General features: G+C 41.1%; 1 protein-coding gene across 1 annotated transcript in view; it reads left to right on the top strand.

Moving 5' to 3' along the window:
* Positions 1-25,878, top strand: part of SCFD2 (sec1 family domain containing 2) — a 395,024-nt gene continuing 369,146 nt past the window's right edge. The window contains exons 1-2 of the mRNA XM_004009827.5: positions 1-963; positions 17,831-17,999. Coding sequence (XP_004009876.2) covers positions 126-963; positions 17,831-17,999 — 1,007 coding nt within the window. The 5' untranslated portion in view covers positions 1-125. The remainder of the gene's footprint in view (positions 964-17,830; positions 18,000-25,878) is intronic.

Genomic DNA, 25,878 nt, shown 5'->3' with positions numbered 1-25,878 from the left:
AAGTCAGAGGCCGCCCCACGTGTACTGTGTTGACTGTCAGTGTCTCTTGAAGCCTAATTCCCGGAAGCTGTGAGTTCTGCGAGAAGTTCCTGCACTCCGTGCCCCAAGTCAGCGAATTCCCAAAAATGAACACTCCAGGCGTGCTGTCCTTTACCCAGCAAGCCTGGGAGCAGGTGCTGGCCAAAGCGAAACGGGCCGTGGTCTACCTGGACGCCGCCTGCGCGGAGAGCCTGCACTGGGGCTGCGGGTCCTCGAGGCTGCTGGAGGCGGTGGGGAGCCCTGCGTGTTACCTGCGCGAGTTCGAGCCCGCCGCAGTTGGTGGCGGAGCCGAGCAGCCCAAGGCAGTGTTTGTGTTGAGCTCCCTGCTGAAAGGCCGGATCGTGGAGACCCTGCGGGACATCATCTGCCGAAGTCACTTCCAGTACTGTGTGGTGGTCACGGCTGTGAACCACGCAGTCCATCTTACGGCTAATCATGTGCCGGCGGCGGCAGCAGCCGAGTTGGAAGGGCAGCAGCCAGTGTTCGAGCAACTGGAGGAGAAGCTGTGTGAGTGGATGGGCAACATGAACTACACAGCTGAGGTGCTGCACATACCATTGTTACTCGCCCCTGTGGCTCCCCACCTTGCCCTGACTCCAGCTTTTGCTTCCCTTTTCCCACTGTTACCCCGGGATGTGCATATCCTCAACAGTGCCCGACCTGACAGAAGGAGGCTGGGAAGCCTGGCTGAGGTGGATGCCACTGCCCTGACCCCTGAGCTGCTGCTGCAGATTAGGTGCCTGGTGTCAGGGCTCAGTTCCCTGTGTGAGCATTTAGGGGTACGAGAGGAGTGCTTTGCTGTAGGTTCCCTCAGTCGGATCATCGCTGCAGATCTGGCCAATTTTGCTCCTGCCAAGAACAGGAGGAAGACTGCCACAGGCAGGGCATCAGTGGTCTTTGTGGACAGAACGCTGGATCTCACAGGTAAGTGGCAGTTACTGTGGGGGGCTTCATAACCACTCTCCAAAGTGATTCAACCTATAATTAATTTACCTCTTTCTATGTGTCCCCGGTGGCTCAGACGGTAAAGAATCCTGCAGTGCTGGAGGCAGGAGATGTGGGTTTGATCCCTGAGTCGGGAAGATCCCCTGGAAAAGGAAATGGCTACCCACTCCAATATTCTTGTCTGGAGAATCCCTGGAGAGGAGCCTGGCAGGCTACAGTCCATGGGGTCCCAAACAGTTAGACATGACTGAGGGACTGACATTTTGACTATGTGTCAGGTTAAGGAGACAAAGAAGAACTAAATAGACACAGTCCCTAATCTCACAGTTTATGGTCTAGAGGGTGTTAGAAACAAACAAATAGCAATTAAAATCAACTTATTAAATGCTGTAATGGATAAATACATCCTTAAGGTGTACTATCCTGTTAAAAACAACTGCATCTAGCCCAAAGATTGAAAAACTGGACTTACACTGACATGGAGGAGAACTGTCCACCTGGGAACCTTTAGAAATGTGCAGATATGAGTATTCACAGCAATCCTTCATAAGAAGGCTTTAAGTTGTTGGAGAACTATTACCAGATGACCAAGTTGAAGGAAGCTGTACAACAAAACACAAAAAATATTACAGAAAGTTGACTTTCAAATCTCTTTACATGAGTGTTAATGAGGCTGAACTTAAATTTCACCAGAAAATGAGACTAAATAGACTTGTAGAAAATATTTTCAAGTGTTCATTGATTTATTCTTACCTCTTTTTCTATTGAAGATTGAAAAGTGAAAGTGAAAGTGAAGTCTCTCAGTCCTGTCCGACTCTTTGCAACCCCATGGACTGAAGCCTATCAGGCTCCTCCGTCCATGGGATTTTCCAGGCAAGAGTGCTGGGATGGATTGCCATTTCCTTCCCCCAGGGATCTTCCCAACCAGGAATCGAACCCGGGTCTCCCACACTGCAGGCAGACGCTTAAGATTGGGTAGTCCCAAATTATAATAATATTTATACACATAAGTAACAAATGCTACCCTTAATATGTTGTTGTTTAGTTCCCAAGTCATGTCCAACTCTTCTGCGACCCCATGGACAGTAGGCTGCCAGGTTCCTCTGTCCATGGAATTTCCCAGACAAGGATACTGGAGTGGGTTGCTATTTACTTCTCCAGGGGATGTTCCTGACCCAGGGTTTGAACCTGAGTCATCTGCTTGGCAGGCAGATTATTTACCACTGAGCCACCTGGGAAGTCCACCATTAAACAGGTGAAGGAAAAACACTTTCTCATACTTGACATGCGCATTACTTTCTTTTTTAAAAAATAATTTTTATTTTTATTATTTTTGGCTGTCCTGGGTCTTTGTTACGGTGTGAGCTTCTCTCTAGTTGTGGAGAGTGGGGTCTTCTCTAGTCGCAGTCCGCAGGCTTCTCACGGTGGTGGCTTCTCTTGTTTCAGAGCATGAGCCACAGGACTTGCAAGCATCAGGGGCTGTGGTACGTGGACTCAGTGTTTGGTGGGTCCCTGGCTGTAAAACACAAGCTTAATAGTTGTGGCTTATGGATTTAGTTGCTCTGTGGCATGTGGGATCTTCCCAGATTAGGGATTGAATCCACTGCATTGGCAGGTGGATTCTTTACCACTTAACCACCAGAGAAACCCTTTATATTTATTTTCAAAGGTCAATTTTATTGATCTCTAATTAGGTAAATGTATGGTTGCTGGTAGTACAGGCTGGAAACACCCAAGTTCATGGATAATGATCAGGTAACTGATTTTGGTAAGCATTCCCTTCAGTAGATAAATAAAAATGTTTTAAACACCCTTAAATTCTTAGAGGATTAAAAACACCTGATGAGTATATGCTTGTTGAGTTTTTGAGTCATGGTGTATACCGCTTATGCTTCGTTTTCTTTTTGCTCAAAATGTGACATTTCAAATGTTTAATTCAGTCGCTCAGTTGTGTCTGACTCTTTGCGACCCCATGGACTTCAGTGTGCCAGGATTCCCTGTCCATCACCGATTCCCAGAGCTTGCTCAAATTCATGTCCATTGAGTCTGTGATGCCATCCAACCATCTCATCTTCTGTTGTCCCCTTCTCCTCCTGCCTTCAATCTTTCCCAACATCAGGGTCTTTTCCAGTGAGTCAGTTCTTCACATCAGGTGGCCAAAGTATTGGAGTTTCAGCTTCAACAACAGTCCTTCCAATGAATATTCAGGACTAATTTCCTTTAGGATTGACAGGTTTGATCTTCTTGCAGTCCAAGGGACTCTCAAGAGTCTTCTCCAACACCCCAGTTCAAAAGCATCAATTTGTCAGTGCTCAGCTTTGTTTATAGTCCAAATCCCACATCCATATATGACTACTGAAAAACCATAGCTTTGGCTAGATTGACCTTTGTTGGCAAAGTAATGTCTCTGCTTTTCAATGTGCTGTCTAGGTTGGTCATAGCTTTTCTTCCAAGGAGCAAGCGTCTCTTAATTTCATGGCTGCAGTCACCATCTGCAGTGATTTTGGAGCCCCAAAATAAAGTCTGACACTCTTTCAATTGTTCCCCATCTATTTCCCATGAAGTGATGGGACTGGATGCCATGATCTTAGTTTTCTGAATGTTGAGTTTTAAGCCAACTTTTTCACTCTCCTCTTTCATTTTCATCAAGAGGCTCTTCAGTTCCTCTTCACTTTCTGCCATAAGTGTGGTGTCATCTGTGTATCTGAGATTATTAATATTTCTCTCAGCAATCTTGATTCCAGCCTGTGCTTCATCCAGCCCAACATTTCACATGGGATGTACCCTGCATAGAAGTAAAATACGCAGGGTGACAATATATAGCCTTGACGTACTCCTTTCCCAGTTTGGAACCAGTCTGTTGTTCCATGTCCAGTTCTAACTGTTGCTTCTTGACCTGAATATGGATTTCTCAGGAGGCAAGTCAGGTGGTCTGGTATTGCCATCTCTTGAGGAATTTTTCGCAGTTTGTTGTGATCCACACAGTGACATACAGTTGCATAAATCAAGCAAGGTCACTTCTCTCCCTGCCCTGCCCCAAGACTCCAGTTAGACAGACTTTAATGTCCTAGCCATCTAGCATCATAGCAACTACTTTTTTATATAATATGCATCTCTTCCTTATATATGACTTCTAAAACCAGAAAAAAACAAGGAAAGCATAGCTTCTGCCCTCCGAAAGCTTCCAAAGCAAAGCTATTAGGAATGATTTAGAAAATAAGGGCATGTAGGAAGGCCTAAGTTGCCAAGTCTCCCCATCTCTCCGTATATACCCCTCACATTTCTTGCTTTTTATCACTGAGAAAATATGAGCCATCAGGAAGCTTCTGTATCCTCCCATCACCAAATCTACCAACCTTTCTACATCTATAGCCACGTACTTCTCTCTCCTTCCTTCATATTAAAATGAGATATATTGTCTCTGCTACTATGTAGTGCCAACATTTCCTCCTTTGGAGACTAGATCTTTTCCTTTCTCACTCCTCTCATAGATTGACTTCTTTCAAATATCCTCCCCCTTTCCTAGCTCATCATTTTTAAAAAATGTATTTTCTACCAGATTTTTCCCATTAGCATGCACACAGAATGGAACATCTCCTTTCTTAATCCCTCCAGCTCCTGCAACTTCAGATTCATTTTTGCTCCATTTTACAGCAAACTTAAAAATTTGTCTATTCTTGCTATCTCTACAATCCTCTGCTCAGTTTCCCCTTGACTTCACTTCTTTTAGGCTTACTTCGCCTCAGTACTCCTCAGAAGTTTCCTCTGTCAAGATCACCAGTGTGCCTCCATGTTGTCAAATCTAGTGTTCAATTATCAGGATTCATTTTAGTCAATCTCAAAGCATCATTTGTCACAGCAGAGTAGAGGATGCAAATAGTTTAAAATATAATATTAATACAGATATTAAAGAAATGCAGAAGATACACAGATAATTCAGTTTCTTGTGTAATCCCATTAGAACATAAAACTGATGCTTTATTTGCTTGCTCACAGTCCTTCCGGCAAATCTGGGTTCCTTAGCATTTTTTTCAATATCATTCATGACCTGCCTGTGTGTACTTCGCCCACCTGGACCCTAAATGATCTCCCGTCACACATAGCTTTCTTGGTACACTAGCCACCTCGCTCTTCCGCAACATGCCAAGTGTGTCCCAGCCTCCCGGCCTTTGAAGTTCTGCTCAGCTTGGAATGTTCTTCCTTTAGGTATCTGCATGGCTTTCTTGCTCACTTCCTTCTCCGACAACCCTTCCCTGACCATTTTCTAGAGACATTCTCTAGAGGTTGGTTGTTTATTGCCTATCTCCTCATATTTGAATGGAAGCTTCTGAGGGGAGGGGCTCCATTTTGTTTAACTATTTATTAACCAGCAGTCGGAAGAGTGTCTTGAAAATACTAGGTACTCAATAAATATTTATTGAAGGACTGGATGAGTGTACAAGTGAATTAAAGTTTGCTGTTATTTGGATATTCAGTGAGGTTAGTATACTCATTTTTTGTGATAGAAAATACTTTTGAGATTCCTAAGTTGCATCATTAGTCATTCACAAATAAAGTGGAAGTATACCAGGGCATGCATTTTCTGAATATTCTAAAATTTGACAGTTTGGGTCTATGATAGTATTTGAGAAAGGAACTAATTACTATTCATATTTATGTGATTAATAGATAAAAATCACTTCTACACTACCTTATTTGATCTTTTCAAGAAATTAGGTGAGCTATTTATCATTTCAGGAATAAGAAATTGAGGTTCTGAAGTTTCTCTTTACTGGAAAAAAGAAAAGCAGAAACATTAAGTAGTAGGTAGGCCAGATGTGACAGGATTGCTCCAATATTTTTATAAACGTCCATGTTCAGCAACTTTTGTTTTCTGAGTTATCAGTGTTGTTAGTGTAAAGCCCTCATTTTCTTCTGTATTTGTTTAGGAGCCTTCTGCCAGTAGGTGGGCTTCCAGGGTGTTCTTTAATTTGGTGAAGGTACTCAGCAGGAAATTGGTGTGGGATAAAACATTTTAGGTCCATAAGATCATGTGAGCGACTAGCAGAGCATAGCTTTAGCGACAAGCAAAATAGCAATTAAAATCAACTAATTAAATGCTGTAATGGATAAGTACATCCCTAATGTGCACTGCCCTGTTAAACAAAGCAACTGCATCTAGCCAAAGGTTGAAACACTGGACTTACACTGACATGGAGGAGAACTGTCCATCTGGGAACCTTTTAGAAATGTGCAGATACCAGTATTCACAACAGGCCTTCATAAGAAGGATATAAGTTGTTGGAGAACTGTTAACAGATGACCAAACTGAGGGAAGCTGTACAACAAAACACGAAAATGACTGAAATACTACAGGCAGTTGACTTTCAAGTTTGAAAGGGACATTGTTCAAAGGGAGCAAATAGAAAAGTTTCTCAGGGTAGATTCAAGGCAACAAACAGGTAAAAGAGAAAGAAAAATCAGTCTACTTTGTCCAGGGTTTGTGAGGAACCGTGAAAGTATTATTTTCAATAGCGTGCTGAGAGCAGTGTGCAATGTGATGACAGAGCAAGGAGAGTGAACCTCCGGAAAGTCTCTTGAGATATTTCCCAAGTATGTTTAAAATGATAAGGACTGTTTCCTTCCTGAAGAGTTCATTTGAAAAGCACCAGGTGGGGCTCAGCCAGGCAGTGTCTATGCGTCGAGGAAAGCACTCCCAGGCCCGGGTAAGGGAACTCAAGTTAGGTGAGATCTCCTGAGCGGGAGAGGTCACCTGCCTGGGGTAGCAGGTGACAGCAGGAATGCCCTGGTGGGAGAGGGGGTCAAGGGAAGCCAGAATGGGTGGCATAATGGTATCCATGAGGCCCTGCGTATTTACCTCTCTACTGGGGCCTGGAACCAAGTTTGAAACCTATCGACTTTGCAGAGTGTAGCCAAGAAAGTTTCACTGATCTAGATCCCATTTTTAAATTATGACAATGCTCTCCTTCAAAAGGGATCAAATCATTGCTGGCTGATAGAGGGAAGATTTTGGAGGAGAGATTCTGATTGGAACAAATTTGTTGCTATAGTCCTAATAACTTATAAATTAAAGTCTATTTAATGGATGCGTTTGTGGTAATCATCCAAACTGTCTTCCAGATAATCAGTTTATTGGTTCATTTATGTCAAAGATGTTTCATGATAGTGTTGCAATTTCATATTGATGATTCTTAGGACTGATTTTCAGCTGGTATACAGTTGTATTGTCAAACTTGTTTTTTAAAGACTGAAATACGTCTGTGCGTGTGTGTTCAGTCACTTCAGTCTTGGCGAATCCATAGACTGTAGCCCGCCAGGCCCTTCTGTCCATAAGATTCTCCAGGCAAGCATACTGGAGTGGGTTGCGGTGCCCTCCTCCAGGGAATGTTCTCAGCCCAGGAACTGAACCCACGTCTCTTGCATCTCCTGCAGTGGCAGGTTGATTCTTTACCACTGAACCACCTGGGAAACCCAAAGATGTTTGTACTAGTAAGTAAAGAGAAATCCTCTACTTGGTGAGACCACAACTCACTTAATACTGTTGCTTGGTAGAGGTAAGTGATAGGGCCTAAGACAGTGGGGGTGTTGACGGTACTGAGGCCGCAGAAGGATTTCATGCTGGTAATGATGATTGTAGAGAAGCAACATGTGTCCTTTGCTCCACAGTGGCCCAAAACTGGCTGGGGTGGTAAGGTAAGTGGAGTTGGTGGCATTACTTTTGGCCCAGGTGCTTTCCAACCTTGGTCTAGGCTCTGACATCCAGGAGCATACTTGATCACCATGCCTTTTTTTTTTTTTTTTTTTCCAATTGATCTGTCCTGGCTGCAGCAAGCATAGGGAGCTGGGGAGCTCATGACTTGTTGCTAAGAGTTTGTTGTGAACTTCCCTATTCGTCCAGTTGCTGGGATTCTGAGTTCCTAGTGCAGGGTTTGATCTCTGGTCAGGGAAGTGGATCCCACATGCCGCCTGGGGCAGCCAAATAAATAAAAAATAAATATTACAAAAAAAGAATTTGTTGTGACAAGAATTTTGATGCGGTTTCTTACATCAAATTGCAGCTTAGATTGGGGCATTGCTTAGCTAAGGATAGCTGCAGCATGTAGAAGATTGCACCAACAATTTCTAAAAATCAAAAGGTAACTGGAAATCATCAGAAAGATTTGAATCTGATATGAATTTCAATTTAAATTACATATGACAGCGATTTTCATATAGTGACCAAAAGAAAATCCATTTTCAGTTGTTGGTTTAAATGTTAATTTATATACATAGTATATTAAAATGTTATTTGTTGTTGAATATTTTGGGTGCTATTCTTGACCCTTTACCATTAGAAGTATATATGCATTTGCATGTATTCTTCTTAGAGATAAAATTGATGCTACCCAAAATAACACAAATAACCTCCAATAGTTCATAAATACTCCACAGTGTTAATGTCATGCTTAGAAATATAGAGAAGCTTCTCATCTTTTTGTCATCATCTTTGCTGAAAGTAATGTCACTTTGTCTAATAGTTGCTTTATATTTTTTCAATAAACAGTTATTGAGTGCCTGTTATGTGCCAGGTGTTGTTCAGGCCTAGGGGAACACTGGTGAACAAGATAGACACATTCTGTTATCCCCTGAAGCAGTCAATACACTCTCAGGGCTGAAAAATAGAATAAGTTTGTTCTAATTGTTTGAGAAGTTATTGTAGTTGTTTGAGAAGGCCCCCAGTATCTGTTGCTGTGATTTTGGTATACCTTTACCACATCTAGACCACACAGAAGCTTGTCTGCAATATTCTTCAGACATGTTTGCATAGGGGATTTCAAGACAAACTTCTATGGACTGTTCTGGCTTCTGATTTTGTTTCAAGGGACAATTAAAAAGGTAGACATGATTTATGAATATCAGAGAGATTTGAGTCTGTTTTTTTCTTTTTCCTAATATTTTTTGGCTCTTTTCAGATGGGCTAGAGTGCTTTGGTGATTATTTACAGGTTCAAGATTAAAAGATAAGAGGGAGCAGTAACTCTGGGAATTAAATTTCCTTTCTTGGTTCAATTCTTTTGAATTTTAGTTTCATGTAAACTTTTAAATTAAATCCATCCAGTTAAAGATTAACTCCCAATCCAATGGGTGGTTCTTAATCCTTGGATTAGGATTTATTGGTTCATTCAAGATGTGATTGTATATTGTTTTATTAAAGTCTTAAAATTTGAGACTATTCATAATTGCTAACCTTTGGGATCATACTACTTTTCTCAGCACTGTACGTACATGTTGTTATTCAGTTGCTAAGTTGTGTCCAACTCTTTGGGACCCCATGGACTGCAGCATGCCAGGCTTCCCTGTCCTTCCCTATTTCTCAGAGTTTGCTCAAACTCATGTCCATTGAGTCAGTGATGCCATCCAACCATCTCATCATCTGTTGCCCCCTTTTCCTCTTGCCCTCAATCTTTCCCAGCTTTGGAGTCTTATGTAGGGAGTCTGTTGTTCCATCATGTGGCCAAAGCATTGGAGCTTTAGTTTTAGCATCTGCCTTTCCAGTGAGTATTCAGGGTTGATTTCCTTTACAATTGACTGGTTTGATCTCCTTGCTGTACAAGGGATAAATTCATTTAATTTTTATGACAAGTCTTCTATAACTATCCCCATTTTACAGATGAGGAAACAGAGACATGGAAGAGTTAAGGAACTCACCCAAGATCACACAGCTAGTGAGTGGGAGAGCTGGGGTTTGAACCTTGGCAACTTGCTCCAGAGCCTGTGCTCATAATCTCTCTCACATGAAAGGCTATTCTCGTCCTGGATAGTAGAGATGAAGCTGATGTGGTCTCTAGAAGCTGGAAGCCTCAGAGACTCAGCACAGTTGTTGGACTCTGGTGCTGCTTTAGTGTTCAGAAAAGTTACTTATTCTTCCCCCCCACATCTGGTTTTCCACAAAATGTAAAATAACCAATGAATATCTGTATTTTGGAGAGGGAAATGGCAACCCACTCCAGTATTCTTGCCTGGAGAATACCATGAACAGAGGAGCCTGGCAGGCTACAGTCCATGGAATCGCAAGAGCTGGACACAACTTAACGACTAAATCACCACCACCATCTTTATTTTAGGGTTAAGAGGATAGTGTTTAAAATCAGCATAGGTAGTGAGAACAATTGAGAAGCCATGTAAGGCTCCGACTAGGTTGCGAGTGTTAGATCTAGACCGGTGTAATAAATTCAAGGCTTAGCTCAGTGACTTACCTGCTGTTTGGTTTTCATTGAGCTTTTTGAGGGATTTTTCATTTGTAAACGGGGGAAATTATGACCGTAAAGTACTGTTGGAAAAATATAAAATCATCCATTCATTTACTTATTCAATATATAATACAGTAGATAAGAGATTAAAAAGGGATAGTGTTTCCATTTTAGATAGCATAGCTAGGGAAGACCTCTCTGAGGATGTGATGTTTGAGCAGAGAATGACAGGAGAGGGGAAATAGGATGTGTGACAGCCTTGGTATAGAACATATAAGACCCAGGTACAGAACACAAAAGACCCAGCTATCGAATACGTAACACCCAGGGAATGGCAAGTGCAAAGGACCTGAGGTGGGAAGATGCTGGACGAGTTTGAGGAGTCCAGCGTGGCTTCCTTCAGCTTGCCCTGCAAGCAAGGAGGGCAGTGAGAGGAGATGAAATTGGAGAGAGAGAGGCAGAAGGACAAGAAAGAGTAAAAACCTGGATGTGACGGGAAAGTTGGAGGGTTTTGAGCTGTGATGTGACATGCTCGCATTTACATCCCACAGGATCACATATGAAAGGAGTGAGGGGATTGAGGCAGATCCTCAGTGTATAGTAGCTGCTGCCGCTCTCTAGGGTGTGTAATAGGCATGCGTGGCAGTCATAGTGGCCTTAGCTCTGCCCTTCCTAGTCATAAGTCTTTGGGCGAGTTTCAACTTATAGGTCTCAGTTTCTTGATCTGTGAATTGAGAATAACAGGGTAAAATAAGTTAACAGGTCCAGCTCCTAGAATAGTGTCTGGTGCATGATGAGGAAAATGTTAGTTATTACCATTATTAATTAATGACATGCCTTTAAAATGATTTAATGTCTTTGAAATGTATGTTTTCCCCTTCAATATAAGGCTAAGACTGTAAGTATAAGAATAATTTGCCATACATATAACCCAGAAGAATTCTACTACCTAACCTATTATCTGCCACTAAAGTAAATGAGGGCTAAAGAATTGATGCTTTCAAATTATGGTGCTAGTGAAGACTCTTAAGAGTTCCCTGGACAGCAAGGAGATCAAACTAGTCAATCCTAGAGGACATCAACCCTGAATATTCATTGGAAAGACTGATGCTGAAGCTCCAATACTTTGGCCACCTGACGTGAAGAGCCAACTTATTGGAAAAGACCAGGATGCTGGGAAAGATTGAGGGCAAGAGGAGAAGGGGGCGACAGAGGATGAGATGATTGGATGGCATCATTAACTCAGTGGATGAGTTTGAGCAAGGTCTGGGAGATGGTGAAGGACAGGGAAGCCTGGCGTGCTATAGTCCATGGGGTTATAAATAGTTGGACACGACTTAGTGACTGAAAAACAACAGCACACTAAATGAGAGTTGGTTAGAATTAACCATTTGTCGGGAACTATATTCTATGCTATTTTGGGTGTTAGTATATAATATTTTAAGGATGTAAATAATACTTTGGTTCTGTAAAAACAGCTATTAGCCACTGAACCTTAAGGAAAATTAAGTACCTTGACTTCTCATATTAAAGAGTTTCTAGATTAGTTTCTAGATTTGCTGAGAGTTTTTGTTTTAATTTGCTGGGAGTGTAATGAATTGAGACTTGCTAAAGTCCCCTGTGCTTGCATAGGGAGGAGGAGTATCAGCTAGATTGTAGGCGCTAAAGAAGTTAAGAAAGAAAGGCAGAACACGTAGGCAACACGTAGGTACCATGTGTCTAAGAATGGCAGGTGACAGATGAGAATAACTTAGGGGCAAGACTCCAAATTTGGGCACTGAGTTCAAAGAAAAGTTATTGTGGTGATGAGGAGAAGTTTTTAAATTATGGAGAAGGTTACTAGTGGAAAGTGAAATTCATGATGCTGTGGGGGTAATCTAGTATCTCCATTCCAGGGTTCAAGATAGGATTCATTTAGAGACTTTTGACTCTCCTATGGGTCTCAGGGCCACTAATAGTCACTAGGCATTCATTTAACAAGTATTTAATGACTAAGTTATAGTCTGAGTGCTGGGGAGACAACCATAAATCATAGAAAACATAAATAAGATACGGTTCCTTCCAGCCCTGATAAGTGAATATTTTTCTGGTGGAATAAGAACTCTTCCTTAGCAGCAGAAGTCCCCTTCAAAGCACTCATACTGGTTCTGTCATGAGTCACTTTTATGGCTCTTTTTTTTTTTTTTTTAATAGTGTGGTTATCTGCCTCCTGTGTTTGAGTTCTTTCTCTGTCATTTACAGCATATATAATTTTGAGCAAGTGACTTAAACTGAATCCTCTACTGTGTCATTGAGCATAATAATACCTGTGTATTAGAGTTATTTTAAGAATTAAGTGGATAGTAAATGTATAGTTTGGAAGTTAACATCTGGAACATCATCAGGTCTCAATCCGTTCAATTCAGTCACTCATTTGTGTCTGACTCTTTGAACCCCATGAACCACAGCACGCCAGGCCTTCCTATCCATCACCAACTGCTGGAGTCCACTCAAACCTATGTTCATTGAGTTGGTGATGCCATCCAACCATCTCATCCTCTGTCATCCCCTTCTCCTCCTGCCCTCAATCTTTCCCAGCATCAGGGTCTTTTCCAATGAGTCAGGTCTTCGCATGAGGTGGCCAAAGTACTGGAGTTTCAGCTTTAACATCAGTCCTTCCAATGAAAACCCAGGGCTGATCTCCTTTAGGATTGACTGGTTGGATCTCCTTGCAGTCCAAGGGACTCTCAAGAGTCTTCTCCAACACCATAGTTCAAAAGCATCAATTCTTCGGTGCTCAGCTCTCTTTATAGTCCAACTCCCACATCCATACATGACCACTGGAAAAACCATGGCCTTGACTAGATGGACCTTTGTTGACAAAGTAATGTCTCTGCTTTTTAATATGCTGTCTAGGTTGGTCATAACTTCCCTTCCAAGGAGAAAGCATCTTTTAATTTCATGGCTGCAATCACCATCTGCAGTGATTTGGGAGCCCCCCAAAATAAAGTCAGCCACTGTTTCCACTGTTTCCCCATTATTTGCCATGAAGTAATGGGACCGGATGCCATGATCTTAGTTTTCTGAATGTTGAGCTTTAAGCCAACTTTTTCACTTTCCTCTTTCACTTTCATCAAGAGGGTCTTTAGTTCTTCACTTTCTGCCATAAGGGTGGTATCATCTGCATATCTGAGGTTATTGATATTTCCCCATAATCTTGATTCCAGCTTGTGCTTCCTCCAGCCCAGCATTTCTTATGATGTACTCTGCATATAAGTTAAATAACCAGGGTGACAATATACACCCTTGACGTACTCCTTTTCTGATTTGGAACCAGGCTGTTGTTCCATGTCCAGTTCTAACTATTGCTTCCTGACCTGCATACAGGTTTCTCAAGAGGCAGGTTAGGTCGTTTGCTATTCTCATCTTCTTCAGAATTTTTCACAGTTGATTGTGATCCACACAGTCAAAGGCTTTGGCATAGTCAAGAAAGCAGAAATAGATGTTTTTCTGGAACTTTCTTGCTTTTTCCATGATCTAGCAGATGTTGACAATTTGATCTCTGGTTCGTACCTCTACCTTTTTAAAACCAGCTTGAACATCTGGAAGTTCATGGTTCACGTATTGCTGAAGCCTGGCTTGAAGAATTTTGAGCGTTACTTAAATAGTGTGTGAGATGAGTGCAATTGTGTGGTAGTTTGAGCATTCTTTGGCATTGCCTTTTTTTAGGATTGGAATGAAAACTGACCTTTTCCAGTCCTGTGGCTACTGCTGAGTTTTCCAAATTTGCTGGCATATTGAGTGCAGCACTTTCACAGCATCATCTTTTAGGATTTGAAATAACTCAACTAGAATTCCATCACCTCCACTAGGTTTGTTCATAGTGATGCTTCCTAAGGCTTACTTGACTTCACATTCCAGGATGTCTGGCTCTAGGTGAGTGTGAATGATCACACCATCATGATTATCTGGGTCATGAAGATCTTTTTTGTACAGTTCTTCTGTGTATTCTTGCCACCTCTTCTTAATATCTTCTCCTTCTGTTAAGTCCATACCATTTCTGTCCTTTATTGAACCCATCTTTGCATGAAATGTTCCCTTAGTATCTCTAATTTTCTTGAAGAGATCTCTAGTCTTTCCCATTATGTTCTTTTCCTCTATTTCTTTGCATTGATCGCTGAGGAAGGCTTTCTTATCTCTCCTTGCTATTCTTTGGAACTCTGCATTCAGATGGGTATATCTTTTCTTTTCTCCTTTGCTTTTCACTTCTCTTTTTTTCACAGCTATTTGTAAGCCCTCCCCAGACAGCCGTTTTGCTTTTTTGCATTTCTTTTTCGTGGGGATGGTTTTGGTCCCAGTCTTCTGTACAATGTCACGAACCTCTGTCCATAGTTCTTCAGGCACTCTGTCTATCAGATCTGGTCCCTTAAATCTATTTCTCACTTCCACTGTATAGTCATAAGGGGTTTGATTTAGATCATACCTGGATGGTCTAGTGGTTTTCCCTACTTTCTTCAGTTTAAGTCTGAATTTGGCAATAAGGGGTTCATGATCCGAGCCACAGTCAGCTCCCAGTATTTTTGCTGACTGTATAGAGCTTCTGGGTTTTTACCTGCAAAGAATATAATCAGTCAGATTTCGGTGTTGACCATCTGGTGATGTCCATGAGTAGAGTCTTCTCTTGTGTTGTTGGAAGTGGGTATTTGCAATGACCAGTGCGTTCTTTTGGCAGAACTCTGTTAGCCTTTGCCCTGCTTCATTCCGTACTCTGAGCCCAAATTTGCCTGTTACTCCAGGTGTGTCTTGACTTCCTACTTTTGCATTCCAGTCCTCTATAATGAAAAGGACATCTTTTGTGGGTGTTAGTTCTAGAAGATCTTCTAGGTCTTCATAGAACCGTTCAACTTCAGCTTCCTCAGTGTTACTGGTCGGGATATAGGCTTGGATTACTGTGATATTGAATGGTTTGCCTTGGAGATGAACAGAGATCATTCTGTTATTTTTGAGATTGCATCCAGATACTGCATTTCAGCCTCTTTTGTTGACTATGATGGCTACTCCATTTCTCCTGAGGGATTCCTGCCCACAGTAGTGGAAATAATGGTCATCTGAGTTAAATTCACCCATTCCAGTCCATTTTAGTTTGCTGATTCCTAGAATGTCGATGTTCACTCTTGCCATCTCCTGTTTGACCACTTCCATCTCCTGTTTGACCAGGTCTCAATAAATATTAACTATTCTGATGATGAGGGTGATGACAGTGATTCCTTGAATTTCTGGTTTAGTCTTTTCCACCTATTTCTTCTGCCCAATTAATATGACATGGCAAATACAATAGAGAGATACAGATAGAAAGACATTAGGAAATCAAGTGTTAATTGATTTGAAGCGAGTGAGATCAAAACAAGTTGATTTGGCCAGTCACATCCATTGTTGCCACTCTAACAGCAGAAAGTGAAGAGAAACCAAAGACCCTCTTGATGAGGGTGAAAGAAGAGAATGAAAAAACTTGCTTAAAACTCAACATTTAAAAAAATTAGATCATGGCATCCGGTCTCATCATTTCATGGCAAATAGAAAGATTGGAAGATTGGGAAAGATTGGAAGCAGTGGCACATTTTATTTTCTAAGGCTCCAAAATCACTGCAGATGTTGACTGCAGCCATGAAATTAAAAGATGCATGCTCCTTGAAAGAAAAGCTATGACAAAGTTAGCATTTCAAAAAGCAGAGACGTCACTTTGCCGACACAGATCCATATAGTAAAAGCTATGGTTTTTCCAGTAGTCATTTACAGAAGTGAGAGTTGGCCCATAAAGAAAGCTGATCACTGAAGAATTGATGCTTTTGAACTGTGGTGCTGGAGAAGACTCTTGAGAGATCCTCGGGCTGTAAGGCGATCAAAGCAGTCAATCCTAAAGGAAAGCATCCCTGAATATTCATTGGAAGAATACTTTGGCCACCTGATGCAAAGAGCGGACTCACTGGAATGATGCTGGGAAGGGTTGAAGGCAAAAGGAGAAGGAGGCAACAGAGGACAAGATGGTTGGATGGCATCACCAACACAATGGATATAAGTTTGAGCAAACTCCAGGAGATAGTAAAGGGCAGGGAAGTCTGTTGTGCTGCAGTCCACGGGGTTAGAAGAGTTGGGCATGACAGTGACTGAACAACAACAATAGCTGGTTGTTGAAATGGTATCTTTCAAGCATTGATGACTTTTGGAAAGATAACTTGGCCTTATGGAAAAGCGTTAAGCTATGTATTTGGTCTTGATTTTAATTTGAGCTTATTAATTCATTTGTTATTAAAGGAGTTAATATATGTAAAGCACCTAGAACAGTGCCTGGTAAATAGAAAATGCTCTATAAATCCTTCTATCAGTACAAATTTTTTCCATTCATTCGTTATTTTCTTCATCTAACAAATAATTAGTAAACCTACCAGCTGCCAAGTTGCCTTTATGTAGAGAATGAACTAGGTAAACAGCTGCCATTGTGAAGATAAGCTTCTAGCAAAGGGGAGATCTGCTATTCTTGGTCAGGTCACTAAGCCCTTCTAAGTCTTATAGTCTTCATCAGTAAAATTAAGAAAATCTTTTTGGCTTGAAAATTTCAGGATAATGTCATCTTATGACACCATTTACCTGACCTACCAAATGTTGACTATTTGTTTATTCACTAAGTACCTGTTGATGCCTTCCATGTGTAGGCACTATGCCAAGTGCTGGAAATATAGCAGTAACCAGAGCAGACATAGTGCCTACCCTCAAGGACAATTAAGTCCAACACACAAGACATACATTGTCTAGGTAATTGTGAACCTGATTAGTGTCCAGTTCAGTTGCTCAGTCATGTCTGACTCTTTGCAACCCCATGAATTGCAGCACGCCAGGCCCCCTGTCCATCACCAACTCCCGGAGTTCACTCAAACACATGCCCATCGAGTCGGTGATGCCATCCAGCCGTCTCATCCTCTGCCGTCCCCTTTTCCTTCTGCCCCCAATCCCTCCCAGCATCAGAGTCTTTTCTAATGAGTCAATTCTTCACATGAGGTGGCCAAAGTACTGGAGTTTCAGCTTTAGCATCATTCCTTCCAAAGAAATCCCAGGACTGATCTCTAGAATGCACTGGTTGAATCTCCTTGCAGTCCAAGGAACTCTCAAGAGTCTTCTCCAACACCACAGTTCAAAAGCATCAATTCTTCGGTGCTCAGCCTTCTTCACAGTCCAACTCTCACATCCATACATGACCACAGGAAAAACCTTGACTAGACGGACCTTAGTCAGCAAAGTAATGTCTCTGGTTTTGAATATGCTATCTAGGTTGGTCATAACTTTCCTTTCAAGGAGTAAGCGTCTTTTAATTTCGTGGCTGCAGTCACCATCTGCAGTTATTTTGGAGCTCCCCAAATTAAAGTCTGACACTGTTTCCCATATATTTGCCATGAAGTGAAAGAGGAGAGTGAAAAAGTTGGCTTAAAGCTCAACATTCAGAAAACTAAGATCATGGCATCTGGTCCCATCAATTCATGATTAGTGTTACCAAGGGCAAAATGTTAGGATTGTGTTACTGATTTCTGTAACAGCTTCTTTTTCCTCCCATTTTGTGAGTTCATATTTTCTTGTCTGTTTAAATAGGGGCTGTAGGACATCATGGAGATAACTTGGTGGAGAAGATCCTTGCAGTGCTTCCCCAGCTTCCAGGCCACACCAATGATGTGATGGTTAACATGGTGGAGCTCACTGCACTCCAAGCTGAGGAGGAGAATCAGAATGTGGTTGTACCTGGCTGTCTTGCACAATCCAAGTAAGATGTGTGGTTTTTTCCCTCTTTTCCTTTTCGTTCTCTTCTAGAGTGTTCCTGTAGAAGGGAAACAATGAAGAGTTAGTCTGGTTAAAAAATTTATAGTGGAGAGCATTTAGAAAAAAGAATTTTTTCTAAACTTTGAAATAATTGTGTTTGTTAAACAATGTAAGCCAAGAAGTACAGAATTTTGAAAAGGTGTTATTTAGATGCAATATAAGCTTGTTCCCAGGGTCAGCTAAGTGAGTCAGTTTATACATCTCCATTTCTCAGACAGTTTCACGTGGAGTTGAGGCTAGGTTTACTCAACTTCTCTTTCCCAGCTGACTCTTCCACATGATGAAAATACTAACCACAAAGCTCTGAAACAGTGCCATCTTTTTATGTAAATGATATACTCTTGGGCATCAGTGGGAAAAGTTTTTATTTCTGTGTATACTTTTGCACATGGTTAGAGAAATCAGAGAAAGAAGGTGGGGTACCTTGTATTATGCAGAGTTCCAAAAAAAAAAAAAAAATTCCAGAAACATGACAATGAAAAGAAACAGTAATTACCTTTCCTACTTTTTCCTTCATCAGCAGTTTTTATGAGAAAAAATATATATTTCAAGAGAAAAAAGTGTTTGAGGAGCTATTTCCCTCACCTCCCAAGTTTTAAAGTTTTAAACAAAGCAGGACCTTTCAGCTGTACGGTTTCCAATGTTAACAGTAATAGATGTGTTTGGAATTTCCTGTCATAGTTGGGATTAATCTTCAGCTCCTGAGATTTTAAGCTTTTTTGTAGACAGTTAATAACATTTATTGGATGCCTAGTGTGTATGGGCTAGTGTGTGAAGAAAACAGAAACTTCTGTCCCTGTCTTTTTGTGTGCTCTTACACGCAATAAAAACAACGGCCTGTGCTTGGCAGCATATATGCTAAAATGTTGGCCTAATGGCTTGAAGCCATACAAACTCAGAAGTAACTATTATTGGAAATATTTTTAGCTTCTCACAGGGCAATTTAAAACTTTATTATTAAGGGCTTACTATAAGCGTTACTCTGGGCCAAGTAATATGGAGGACATAAAGTAATATGAAATGTCATTGTTGCCTTCAAGGAACACTTTTCTTGTTGGGTAGTCATGATTTACACACAGGTACAATTAAAAAGTAATAGAATGATACAGAATTAAGACTCATGTGTGTGCTATAGATTATGATTCCTATAAGTGAAGTATCAAGTTAATGTGGCCTTTGTAGATCAATGTGGGCATTGTGGAAGTGGTGGTTCTTACTTCAGTTATGTCTTGAAGAATTCAGAAAAGGAGAGAGGGCCAGCATGAAGACAAGGACAGTAAGGACAGTAAGAACAGTAAGAACGGAAGTAAGAACAGTCAGGGCCTAAAGTGATAGGTTGTGAGAAATAAAGACAGTGACAGGACCATCACCAGACCATCACTGCATCAGCTTAATTAGCATTTTTCAGGACTTACTATTATACATGCCAGGCATTGGGGAAGTCATTTAAGTTTCGCAATGACCCATTGAGGCAGATGTTTTTATTCTGTTTGAGGAAACTAAGACAAAGAGACATTAAGTAACTAGTAGGACATAGGATTAGAATTTGAGCCCAGAATATTTGACTTCTGAGGCACTGTGTTAATTTATGTACTATGTATGCAGGGGCAAGAGAAAATCTAGCCTCATGAATAGCTGTAAAGAAACAATGAGAGAGAAACACAAAGCTATTTCATGATTTAATTTGGGAAAACCTATGTGTTTGACATATAGGTTACACAAACAACAGGAATCAGTTTTGACTAATTTCAGCAAAAAGGGAATTTATTAAAGGGGATTGGAAAGCTAGTAGAATCAAAGGAAGAATGGTTAATCAGATTTTGGAATGGATTAGTACAGTTCCTGAAGCTGAAAGTCCAATACTTTGGCCACCTGATGTGAAGAACTGACTCATTGGAACGGACCCTGATGCTGGGAAGGATTGAAGGCAGGAGGAGAAGGGAACAACAGAGGATGAGATGGTTGAATGGCATCACCAATTTGATGAACATGAGTTTGAACAAGCTCCAGGAGTTGGTGATGGACAGGGAAGCCTGGCGTGCTGCAGTCCATGGGGTCGCAAAGAGTTGGACACGACAGGGACTGAACTGAACTGAACTGAGTACAGTTCCAGGAACCTAGGGGCCAAGAACTTAGGAAAAGCTCTTCCAATCATTGACACCAGAGAGACTGAATTTCAGTTTTTTTCTGTCTTGAGTCATTCTACCTAAGATTCAGATTCCAGGTGAAAAAAGTAAGATTGGCCTAACTCGGTGCCAGTAGGGGTTGGGAGCAGTTCATGCTGACAGATTTGTGCCAGGATCATATGGCATGGCAGAGGGATAGTTCTTCAAAGGAAAACTGAAATGTTTATCAAAAGGAGGGAGAGAGATCCTGAGCATATGTCTTTTCCATTTCTGGTCTGTGTTTTTAATGGGTGCCTTTTCCTCTCTTTAGACTATGGGTGAGTATTGCATAGAATATCAGTTTTCAGTGCCACTCAAGTATCAGAGTGCAGTCATAAATATCTAAGGCCGTGGTGAATTCTAGAAAGATCTAAAGAAAACTGTAAGAAGAGCAAGTTTGGTGACATAGTGAGACTAGAAGGCAGGTCGCAGATGATAAAGAGAAAGATAGTGAGAAAATTATAACCAAATAAAAATATAAAACAATAATTAGGAGAAAATATGGTATTTTCTTTATAGTTGCTTTGAAGACTGAAGGAATTGTGCTGATTAATTTCTTTGTAAAGTGATATTGAAATCAATTACAGCCAACCTAGTGTCTACTGTACTTCCATCAAAATAATGAGAGCCATTACTATCTCCAGTGCCACTCCCAAGAAAGTTCTTAGTGAAATGAGTGTGAGGATTAAAAATTTAGTACTAAAAGGCAAATCAGATCGCTGTTTGGCACCAAATAATGTGACTGCAGTGGAATAAGCTTTAAAAACCAAGTCTCTAACTAGGATATAAACCTTAACAGGCAAAATTGATTGCGAAAATAATTTTTATAAAAGGTTGTTTATAATTACAGCAATTAAAATTATATCCTATGCAGATGAAAAATTGATAACTTAGATGCATTATAGCCTGGCTTTCCAGTTCCTGTCCACTGGTCCCTGGATTATGTGGAATATATTGTTCAAGAAAGAGGCAGGATCTTTTCTGTTCTCATGTTCACCTTTTGTTGAAGTGGGTTTCTATCCTCTGCCCCAGCTCCACTCTCCTAACCTATTACTCTTTCAGTTCCTGAAGAATGCTTTCCCTCTTGCCATACCTGCATTGACTGTGTGTGTTCTTGGTGCCCCTGCCTTGGTTCAGCCCCACACCCACAGTGCGGCTGGTTCCACTCTGTCCAGTGCCAGCTTTTCCTCCCATAGCACCCCAGGTGCCTGCCTCATCTTTCTTTCTCTCCTCCTTCCTCGCTTCTTACAGCCACACTAGCTTCCTTTCTCTTCCTCCAGTAGGGCACTCACTTTCCTGCCATGGGACTTTCCTCTTGATTTTCCTGGATCATTCTGTCTGCCGATATAAACCTGCCCTGATTTCCTGTCTTCCTTCCTTCTCAGGCCTTCATATTTCCTTTCTCTCTTTAGCTAGTTTTCCTCCTCAGCCCAGATAACTTTCTAATGAACTTACTGATGTTGTGTATTTATCTGTCCCTTTCCTGGAGACCCACAGAGTGGACTCCTACTAGCGAGTCCTATGAAAGGAGGGATATTTGTCTGTTTTCTTTGCTGCTAGACCCCCTTCCTAGAACAATACCTGGCACTCAAGAGATTGCTTTTGTTTGTTTGTTTTGTTTGTTGATTGGTTTTTGGCCATGCTGTATACCCTGGAGAATCTTAGTTCCCTGACCAGGGAGTGAACATGAGCTCTCAAGAGTGAAAGCATGGAGTCCTAACAACTGGACTACCAGGGAATTCTCATCAAGAGATGTTTGTTTAATGGTGATGGTGCTGCTAGGGCAGGATCTGTGAGAGAGTGAAGCTGAAGACTAAGATAGAGAGGTGACGTCAAACCAGAGCATAGGAGAGGTTAGTATGGGGATGTCTAGATTCTAATTATTTATTTGGCTGCATTGAGTCCTAGTTTTGGCACACAGGATCGTTCATTGTGATATGCAGGCAGTCCTAGTTGTGGTGCATGGGCATAGTTGCCCCCTAGCTTGTGGGGTTCTCAGTTCCCTAACCAGGGATCCAACCCACATCTTCTGCCTTGCAAGGTGGACTCCTAACCACTGTACTGCTAGGGAAGTCCCTAGACTCTAATTATTGAATACTAAAACAGTCACATCGTGTTAGCTAAACATAGCAAATAGGCCTAGAAATTCTGCTTCTAAGACCTTATTTCTTAGATGTATTTTGTACACATGTAGAATGATATATTATATTAATTTGTCGTAACAGCATTTCTAACAGCAGGACTGGAAATAATTTTCATGTCTTATCAGTTCAGTAAATTGTGGTATATTCATACTATAAAATAATATATAGCTATTGAAATAGGATGAAGAATGAATAAGCCATTTATATATTAAGAAGCAATGAGCTCAATGACATACTTCAAACGAAATTGGCAAGGTATAGCATACCCGTTTGTTAGAAAGGGGGAGATACGTATTTGCATTTGCTTGTGATACATTAAATATGCCTGGAAAGTGCACAAGAAACTGATGATGTTGGCTGCCTTTGTAGAGGGGTACTAGTTGGCCAGAGCTTGCTGAGAAGTTGGTGAAATGAATGAAGGTGGAGGATGGTAGAATATGTCTTATTACATATATTATATACTTGTGTGTTTTGTGTTTTCAGTCGTGTGAATGAATCTTCCTGTTAAAAACATAGAAATTACTCAAAATCAAAAGTACAATGAAGTATCACCTCACACCAGCCAGAGTAGCCATCATCAAAAAAATCTGCAAACAGTAAATGCTAGAGAGAATGTGGAGAAAAGGGAACCCTCTTCCATTATTGATGGGAATGTAAGTTGATACAGCCCCTTATGGAGATTCCTTTAAAAACTAGGAATAAAACTACCATATGACCCAGCAATCTTACTATTGGGTATAAGTAAGTAAATGTTAGTCGCTCACTCGTGGCCAACTCTTTTCAACCCCATGGACTGCAACCCACCAGGCTCCTCTGTCCATGAGATTTTCCAGGCAAGGATACTGGAGTAGGTTGCCATTTCCTTCTCCAGGGGATGTTCCCAACCCAGGGATGGAACCCGGGTCTCCTGCACTGCAGACAGATTCTTTACCGACTGAGCTACTACTGGATATATACACTGAGAAAACCATAATTGAAAAAGACACATGTACCGTGTGTTCATTGTAGCACTATTTGCAATAGCCAGGAAATGAAAGCAACCTAGACATCCATTGACAGACGAATGGATAAAGAAGATGTAGTACATATATACAATGGACTATTACTCAGCCATAAAGAGAAAAAAAATTGAGTAGTTCTAGTGAGGTGAGTGAACCTAGAACCTGCTATACAGAGTGAAGTAAGTCAGAAAGATAAAAACAAATATCATTTATTAATGCATATATATGGAATCTAGGAGCGTCCCTGGTAGCTCAGCTGGTAAAGAATTGGCCTGCAATGTGGGAGACCTGGGTTTGATCCCTGGGTTGGGAAGATAACATGGAGAAGGGCATGGCAACCCACTCCAGTATTCATGGAGAATCCCCATGGACAGAGGAGCCGGGCAGGCTATAGTCCATGGGGCCACAAAGAGTCAGGCAGGACTGAGCGACTAAGCATAACACATGGATTCTAGAAAAATGGTACTGATGAACCTTTTTGCAGGGCAGGAATAGAGATGCAGACATAGAGGTAGAGAGTATAGACTTGTGGACCAGTGGGAGAAGGAGAGTGCGCGACGAATTGAGAGAGTAGCGCTGAAACATGTACGTTACCATATGTAAAATAGATAGCTAAAGGGAAGTTGCTATTTAACACAGGGAGCTCAGCCTGGTGCTCTGTGACAACCTAGAGAGGTGGGCTGGGGTGGCATATGGGAGGGAGGTCCAAGAGGGAGGGGACCGCTGTATACTTACGGCTGATTCATGTTCTTGTGTGGCAGAAACCAGCATAATGTTGTAAAGCTATTATCCTCCAATTGAAAATACATTTAAAAAATAAATTAGATTTAAATAAAAACACTACTCCCTTATTAAGCTAGCTTAAGGTAGGATTCTGTGCTCTTAGGAAGGAAAACTGCTGTCTCTCAATTTGGAACCTCTACAGAGCTTCTTGTCTCCCTTTCCCAATGAACCATACTTTTCTTTTAATACTTCTATCGAAATGTGAAAACATTATACCCCAGTAATTTGTTGTGTGTCCATTTCCCCTGTGCTGTGCTCAGTTGCTTCAGTCATGTCCAGCTCTTTGCACTATTGATTGTAGCCCTCCAGGCTCCTCTGTCCATGGCATTCTCCAGGCAAGAATGCTGGAGTGGGTTGCTGTGCCCTTTTCCAGGGGATCTTCCTGACCCAGGATCGAAACCCTATCTCTGCTGTCTTCTGCATTGCAGGCAGGTTCTTTACCCACTGAGCCACCTGGGAAGCCCCGTCCATTTCCCCTGCTATACTATAAATTCCTTGAAGGTAGTAAGTGTACAGGCACTTTAAAAGTGCTTATAAATTGCATAAAGAAAGAATGAATAAATTTTATTAGATTTGAGGCCAAGTATAAAAAATGATGACATAAATCCCTGAAGAGCCTTGTTTCATTTTAGCACTTCAGTCATTGTCTAACATTGATATATTTTAATTTCTTCTGTAAGGTCCTATAGTGTAGGCATTTTCTATGTACTTTTCACCAAGTGCACCTATTGTCTAGGTCAGTGAGAAGGAAGGGTGGTAACAACGAGTGCCTAAATTTTTTCAAACGTTGTACTCGATTTTTTAAATGTATTATTTCATTTAATTCTGAAAACAACTGTTTGTTGTTGTTGTTCAGTCGATCAGTCGTGTCTGACTCTTTGTGACCACATAGACTGCAGCACGCCAGGCTTCCTTGTCCTTCATCTCCTGGAGCTTGCTCAGACTCACGTCCATTAAGTCGGTGATGCCATCCAACTATCTCATCCTCTGTCACCCCCTTCTCCTCCTGCCTTCAGTGTTTCCCAGCATCAGGGTCTTTTCTAGTGAGTTGGCTCTTTGCATCAGGTGGCCAAAGTATTGGAGCTTCAGCTTCAGCATCAGTTCTTCCAATGAATATTCAGGGTTGATTTCCTTTAGGTTTGATTGATTTGATCTCCTTGCAGTCCACGGGACTCTCAAGAGTCCTCTCCAACACCACAGTTCAAAAGTTAAGAGAAAGAGACTGAGTAACTTGCTTTAAGCCAAACTTTCCCTAATTGATTGAATCAGGTCATTGAAAATATCTTTTTGCTGTTTCTTTAAAAAAATTGAGGAATAATTGACATACAGCATTATTTTAGTTTTAGGTATAGACCATAATGATTTGACATTTGATTGTATTAGCAAATCATCACCACAATAAATCTAATAGACATTCAGCACCATACATAGTTAAAGATTTTTTTCTTGTGATAAAAATTTTAAAAATTTACTCTCCTAGGTGACTTTCAAATATGCAATACAGTATTATTAACTGTAGTAACCAGGCTACACATTACATCTGCATGACTTATTTACTTTATAACTGGAAGTTTGTACCTTTTGACTCTGTTTACCCATATTGGTACCTTGCCTTATGCCTTTGGCAACCACCAGTCTATTCTCTGTATCAATGAGCTTGGTTTAAAAAAATTATTGTTTTTTAATTCCAAGGCACATTTATTTTCTACTATACCATACCAACTCTCTGA

This window comes from Ovis aries, chromosome 6 (genome assembly GCF_016772045.2).
Source record: "Ovis aries strain OAR_USU_Benz2616 breed Rambouillet chromosome 6, ARS-UI_Ramb_v3.0, whole genome shotgun sequence".
Taxonomy (NCBI): domain Eukaryota; kingdom Metazoa; phylum Chordata; class Mammalia; order Artiodactyla; family Bovidae; genus Ovis; species Ovis aries.
Note: the sequence above shows the minus strand (reverse complement) of the source record. Positions and strands in the feature narration are given on the sequence as shown.